This window comes from Phaethon lepturus, unplaced genomic scaffold (assembly GCF_000687285.1).
Source record: "Phaethon lepturus isolate BGI_N335 unplaced genomic scaffold, ASM68728v1 scaffold17817, whole genome shotgun sequence".
Lineage (NCBI taxonomy): Eukaryota > Metazoa > Chordata > Aves > Phaethontiformes > Phaethontidae > Phaethon > Phaethon lepturus.
In genome coordinates, this window is record NW_010554229.1 from 7,402 (window position 1) to 14,848 (window position 7,447).

At 36.4% G+C, this 7,447-nt stretch overlaps 1 protein-coding gene across 2 annotated transcripts in view; it reads right to left on the bottom strand.

Annotated features, from left to right (window-relative positions):
• WWC3 (WWC family member 3) overlaps nucleotides 1-7,447 on the bottom strand; it is a 61,886-nt gene that overhangs the window by 7,074 nt on the left and 47,365 nt on the right. For both annotated transcript variants that reach the window (XM_010291791.1, XM_010291790.1), the window contains exons 13-14: nucleotides 6,338-6,424; nucleotides 3,564-3,756 (exon numbers count right to left, since the gene is read on the bottom strand). In XM_010291791.1, coding sequence (XP_010290093.1) covers nucleotides 3,564-3,756; nucleotides 6,338-6,424 — 280 coding nt within the window. The remainder of the gene's footprint in view (nucleotides 1-3,563; nucleotides 3,757-6,337; nucleotides 6,425-7,447) is intronic.

Sequence of the window (7,447 nt, forward strand, 5' to 3'; positions counted from 1 at the left end):
CATGTAAAACAATTTATTTTTTTCTGCCTATTTATATCGTAAGTTAGTCAAATGGGCCATAAAGCCATTCTTACACTTTCCAAGCCATCCTTACATCTCACAGATTCAGATGCAAACAGGTTTAATGGAGGATTCCCACTAAAAGTATTTCCAACTTTAAAGTAGCCCTACTCCATCAGACAGTACTCATGTAAGAAACCTCTGGGTGGTGTTGACCTAAATGAAAAAGAACTGTGAGCAAATCCATGCTTGGTTTTTTCTTTGTTTGTTGTTTTTTTTGTTTAATCAGTTCACTAGCTGGACCTAGTGACTATTTTATATTAGCTAGCCTTTATTTACTGCTTTTGTCTTTACGTGGCTCTCTCTACAACATGTTCATTTCCATGCTAATAGACCACATGCTAAGAATGTTTTCATTTATATCACTGGAAAAATCATGTAAAAATTGTTTTCATCTCTAACAAAACAAATAGCTGGATGCAATGATTCCAAGTGTAAAGGCAGTAGGAAATGTATACAGAAACTGCATTCAACTTTAAGCACGTAAAGAAACAGTTAAATAGAAAATAATATTTAAAAAAATAATTTTATTGCTTTTCCAAGATTAATGTTCTTTGGGGCTCTGTTTAAACAGGTGTATAAAGGACAATGCAGAAAAGTTTTTGAGACTAACAAAAGCATGTCATATCAGGATACAACATGTTACTGAGAAAGTAATTTTATGTCAGTATATTGGATGCTACAGAGATGCTTCTTCTTTTACATATAAACTAGAGATGCCTTCTACTTACCTACTTGTTCTGACACAGTGTAAGAAAGAAACATGTATCAAATACTCACACTATTGCATCAGAGCTGGAAAATGTTTAAGACATGCTGGGTTTGGTTTTAGGTTGGAAAAAACATGCTGACTCTTAAGACGCTAAACTGCCCTACACACTGCATTTATTAAGCGGCTAAGAAAGCATGCCAAAGCAGCTGTTACTACAAAGTGAATGACTAATTGGATAGAAAACCACTACCAAACACAATTCATAATTATCAGTACTGAAAGGACTAATTAATATTGCACCTCTACCTCAAGATTTTAGCTTGCTCAAAAGGATGAAGAAACTAAGGTGGGTCTGCTAGCAGTCTGTCACGCGCCTGCTCCGATGCACTTGTTAACAACTTGGATGGCAGAATAGTAAAAGCATTTATGAATCTCTTGGTGATGTCAAACAGAGGGATTGTAAAATACATGAAAAAAGGATTAGAATTTAAAATTATGTTAAAAGATAGGATGGATGTTCTGAAATAAAAACACAAAATGCAAAAAGACAAATGTTACACTCAAGAAGAATTCAAATAAATTAAGACATGGGGAATAATTGGTTGGTCAGGGCTGTAAAAGATCAGAAACTGGGAGTGAAACGGCAATGCCATGTGATTGCAAGAAAAGCAATCCCATTTCTTTGATGTTTTAACATGAGCTATATATGCTAATCATGGAAAATAACAACTCCCTTATCTCAACATTGATGAGGCCACCAGGGAAGAAATAAGCCAACTTAAAGCAGCACAGTATTATAAAGCTGTAGGAAAACAGAAAAAGATCTTTCACCAAGGCACAGCATATAAGTAAAAGGTTGAGGGAATGGAAAGACCATCCCACAAGTTTAGCAGGTTTACTTCTCTATGTAAGTGAAGTTTAGAACTATTTACCAGAATATTTTTTTTTTTCCCTTCCCTGTTATGTACAAACATTTGTATAACTTAGGATAAACTCCAGCCTGGCTTCTGCATTTAGGAAAGCATTAAACTGGCATAATCTAATTAAAAGAAAGCAGTCATCAAAAACTGCAGAAACATATGGATGATTAAATAGATGGAAAAAACCTGTAATCTCTGTGGGAGATATTTTGAAAGACAATTATAGAGGCCATCACAGCAGTTCCAAAGAAAGGTAGCAAATGATTTCTCAATTTGAAAAAATGCTTATTTTCAATTTACAGCAAAAGAAGGCAACGATCATGTTTAAATACATACTTCAATGCACCAACCTTAAGAAAATGTGGCAGCTTCTCTCTTTTTGAGAACTTACCCTAAAGTATGTTACCAACTACCATAGACGAAGATATTTCTGACAAAACAGCACTAAGATTATGAAAGAGAAAAAATTCCTACCAACATAACCTGAAGACCTATCATTTTTTTGCTAATTCAGTAATAGCAGTTAAAATGAAAGTGCCCTAAACTTAGATGCACTTGTGTCAATATAAAGATGCTTTACACTGAAAAAACTCTTCAGCTTCCCAGAGGAACAGGCTATACCAGTATAAAGCATTTTACACCAATGTATCCAGCCCATTCTTGAGATGTTTTCTCTTTCATTAGGTTGCAGTGAAAAAATGTCAAAATTTCCTACTGCAGAAAAGACCTTGCATCCACTCCTGTCAACATTAAGACCACTGTTTATGTAAGATGCTACCTAGTTTTAAAGGTGGACTAACAAACATGCATTCTTTACCAGATTTGCTCAAACACCTCTTATCCATACCAGCATGACAGTGAGATAACTGTACCTCTTAACTACTTCAACAGGCTTAAAAAAAACTTTCACTAACACATTCAAACCCCTCACTGAAATGCCAGCCCATTGACTTCAAAATAGCCAGGACATCAGCCCCAAGGCAGATTTATTTCAGCATATTTACATTTGACAATAGCTAAACGAAGCTAACATTTAACACATCTAAAGTTAAATAGGTTACATGTGTTAACTGTGTTAAACAATTGCTACATTTATTTGAATGCATCTACATCACATATCTCAACCAGTTTAAAGTAAAAGGTTGGTGTAACAGAAACCTGCCTGGACCACTATTATTCTGCAATAAAGTTAAGACCGCTGTAATCATAGTCGTCTTTGCCCACTGTTATATAGCAACAGGGGGTTTGTATTTGTTATCTTTTTATTAGGAAGCTATCTTCATGATATCGATTCATCACGCACACATTACAGCGCCATGCAGAAACTGAAGTCTTGAGCACAGTGTAAATGTCAGATCAAGTCTTTGGGGAAAAGTTTAATTTTTTACACAATGCTTTCCCTCTTGCACCAAAATGTAGCAATGTCAGATTCTTCAACTTTCCCCAAAGCAGACATTTAAGAAATGCATTAAATAAGAATGTAACTCCTTATCTACTAAATCCCATAGCAATGAAAATAAACCTCATCTCAATTTTCAACATGCCTCTGCAATGTAACAGTAAATAACAGTACAGATAACATTACTTTCAACACTGCTTAAAATGGTCCAATTCTCAACCTCTGCTAATTTTGTTAAATATTTCCAAGACTTTATGTACTAAAATGTACATTTTTCAACTTTTTAAAAATCCCACCTTATTAACAGAACCATACTTACCTACATGAACAAATGGGACACGTTAACATATAACTATCAGCACTTCCTATGGAAAAATAAAGTCTTCACTTTCTCTTTTTAATCTTAAAAATTATTCCTCAAGTAAGTTTAGTTTCCCGTATCACAGGGCTTTTAAGAAAAAGGACCACTTACCAATAGTTCTTCTTGTTGATGATGGTCAACTGAACAGATATACAGCTGCAGTGATTTTAATTTCAAAACACTTGAATGCACGGGGATTCGGAAAACTTCGTTAAATATTAACGGAGTTTGGAATTCCAAAGCTCTAGAGCAGTAAGTGGTTGGTGTGCCTGACTCAAGTGGTGGCAAATAAATTCTCACATGACTGGGAACAGCAAAATAGACAAATAGCACAATTCAGACAAAGAAAGCTATTTTGCATTTCTCAAAATCAAGCTATGCAAAAACATCAGTGCAATGTCCACATCAAGAATCTGCTCTGGTATCTCCTCGTTAAAGGAATTTACTTTGTACTCATAACACAGGAGAACTGCAAAGTTGATTTGGAAACACTATCTTTTTCTAACTAAAACTAATTTTTTTTTTTTTACCTTGGTGCTTAAGCAGAGGCACCAAGTGTCACTTGAGATGACCTGAGGTATCCAAGGCATCTACATGGGGCTAGCAAATATGACATAGGATCTATGGGAGAGCTACAGCCTTCCTGAGCAGCAGCAGCTGGAGGCCAGGTGCTATGCTATGATATTTCAAATGGAAACACATGCCTATGTTTAAGCGATTTAATTGCCCCATAAGGGTCACTGATCCATTTCTTCCTTCCACCCACTAAGCATACCTTCCTCCCCCTTGCCCCACTGGAAACCCAGCACAAAGAGATGGCAGAAGAAACCTATAATCATTGCATCCATCTGCCAGCTTAAAAACAAAAATACAAATTTAAATATCTGGTACCATTTCATTTGCGACTCCAAGCCAAAAATCAAAATCCACAACCATTTTAATCTGACAGAAGACAGCAGATCTACTTAGAGAAGTGTTTCTGTATTCTCCTTGTCCTGACTGCTTGTCCAGCCCTTGCAATATCCTATTTTTTGCCATACCTTCCCTTGTGCCAGCAAACTACTTCATGCAACTGTGTTGTGAACCAGACTAGAAAACTTATCTGGGTTAAAAAGCTAACCTATCCCAAAAAAACATGCAAACAAAAAGCTCAAGGATTAAAAAAAAAAACCAGCCCAGCTCAGAGGCTCACTCAAGTTGACTACATGGCTGCATGAACTCTTATGCCACCACCAGAGAGGGGCTGACACTGACAGGCAAATAAGCGGTTAGAGGACAACTAGAAGAGCTCACTATGGTGGAAGTGCAGTGCTGGAATGTGCAGCATCAGTTAGCTAAACAGCTTTACCTGCTGTAAAAAGGGAGTGATCCAACCTCTCTACTTACTGGCTACTGCAGGTAACCTCCTCCCCACTGCCCCCAGCAACTAATTCAATAACATACAGTTGCACAGAGGAGTTCATTGAACTGGCTAAAAGCTTTTGCTGCTTTTGGTAAGATAAACTTCTCTTTTGACCAGTCAAACCAATTCATTTTACAGCCATGCAATTTCTTGATTCCAGCCCAAGTAGTTAACCGAGGAGGACAGGGAACAGAACTGCCTTTTTGAGAGTCGCTTAGATGCCCTATTACCTTGATGACAAAGTCAAACAAACCCTCTGGAGTCTTTTTTTCTTAGTGATTCTACTTTACTTTCTTCAGATTATGCTTATTTCTTTTTCCTCATCACAAGGCAACGTGGTTGAGTACTACTCAATACTTGCATTTTTTCCCTATCGCGTGCCCTTGCACTCAGATTGAAAACAAAGCAAAAGACCTACAGTGATGTACTGACCTATATGAAGAATTTCCACTAGAGGTTTGCAGGGTTAGCAAGATCAAGCGTTCTCAACAAAGATCAACTCATTCAGTGATAGGCATGTCAATTTAACAACTCCCACAGAATGACATATTTTACAATACAACACTGTTATCACACTTCCATTTTCCACAGTTTTCAAAAAACCTCTCCCAGAGATAAACATCAACAATTTTCACACATCAAATTTCTTTAAAATATGTTAAGATACATGTCACTAGATAAGACTGTGTTTTATGGCAACATTGCCATTATTTAAGAAACATTTATTAGAATAAACTAACCAATGTTCTATATAATGCAATATGGAATTTGAAAAAGTAGCACAGGCCAACAAAGGTTAAAATATTCTATTGTTTGTACTGATTCCCAGCTTTATGCGTGTTAAAATTATCTTTGGAAAGTGTTTCAGAGATATTCAAGGAAAACTGTAACGGCCACAAAAGTCTGCAGGTGTCCTGGTTTGTTGTTGTTGTTTGTGTGTTGGTTTGTTGGTTTTTTTGTTGTTATTTGGTTTTGTGGTTTGTTTTGTTTTGGGGTTTTTTTTAAGATAAAGGGCAAGGTATCTTACTGATTAATATAGACGTGACCATAGGAATTTGAGAAAATGACACTTAGCTTATTCCGGGATACATCACAGATAAGCTGTAGAGAAGTTGTATAGGAAACAGTATTTCTGGAATACTGCAAATACGGTAGACAGCTTTTTGGCCAGAAGGCATGGGGTGAGGGAAGCATGACTTTGATGTTTTTGAACAAACTTTTCTGTGCATAACAAACATGTAAAAACATGGGTCATTAGAGACTATGCTTGCTACCCAACCATTATGACAGATGTCCCTTCTACAGAGGTTCTGTAGAAGGGACACTTTGTCTCCATAAAATTAACCTTTTCCTCCTGTAAGCTAAGACATACCATCTTCTCCAGAAATGGCTTAATTTTGCATTAAAGCAAACAAATTTATGGTATTTAGGATTGTGGCATAAAACAAGAAATGATCCCACTTTGGTTGAAATTTAAGCTTACATTTTGCAGTTTTCTTTAACAACTAGACTAGTAAAGTTCTTCAGCTGTAGTACATGGACTAACAGACATTCACTTCCACTGTCATGCCTGGAAAATAAATTTCCTGTGTTAGTCACCAAGCATCAATATTTTGCTTAAGAGATACAGAAGAAAGACTAAAAAGATTTAAAGAATGTAAAAGCAACTTTTGCCATTAAACAAATCTCTTACACAAATCAGTTTGAATCAAAAGCAATTACAGATATCACATTCTGATCACAGAACATTATTAATAATACTAGCTACTGTAACAAAGTTATTAGAACTAAGAGAATTAAACATTAATCAATGTGAAAAAGAATAATATTCACTACTGTGACTCTTGACAGCGAACAGGTTTTATAAAATACATTCTTCGGTTTAAACAGTTACACCATATGCATATGCTTGTGTGTGCACACATGTGTAACAGCATATCAGTTACATTAGAAAAATCAGTCTGTGTTATTTTCATGGGTTAACGAAAATAAACAAAAAATTCTACTCTTTCACATCAGCATGAATTTTGAAATGGATCTAACGAACCTCGTTGAGATTTGAGAACTCCCAGGCTTGGGAATTAGTTCTCCAAGGGGTAAAGATTATTCTGGAAGGCTCTCTAACATACAACATCCTGCCTTGCACTGTTCTAACATGCCCTTCCCCAAGCTGCTCCCACTACTAACAATAGGATACCCTAGACACAGGATTTAAAAGCCGTATTTGGGAACTGTATTTGTGTCTCTTCACCTGTGACTTTCCTAAGGTAATCTGCTTTTATCTGGAATAGCAAGGAGCTCACTCGCAGAGACATATCCTTATATCCATACTCACACTAATGGCCCAGACAATGAAAACAAATGCTGCTGAAAGTAGTAATGAAGGCCCTTTTATCAGCCAGCATTGAAAGGACACTACATGAACCGTGTTTAAGGCACATCCCCAGCACAAAGTAGCATGTGACTGACTAACTTGTACATCCGCTAAACTTCGGCTTTCAGTTGTTAACAAACTAAACTGCAGTGGATAGTTTTAAGACATTAAAAACCAAACCCAAGAAAACTAGTGAGCAATTCCTACTGAGTTGACAGA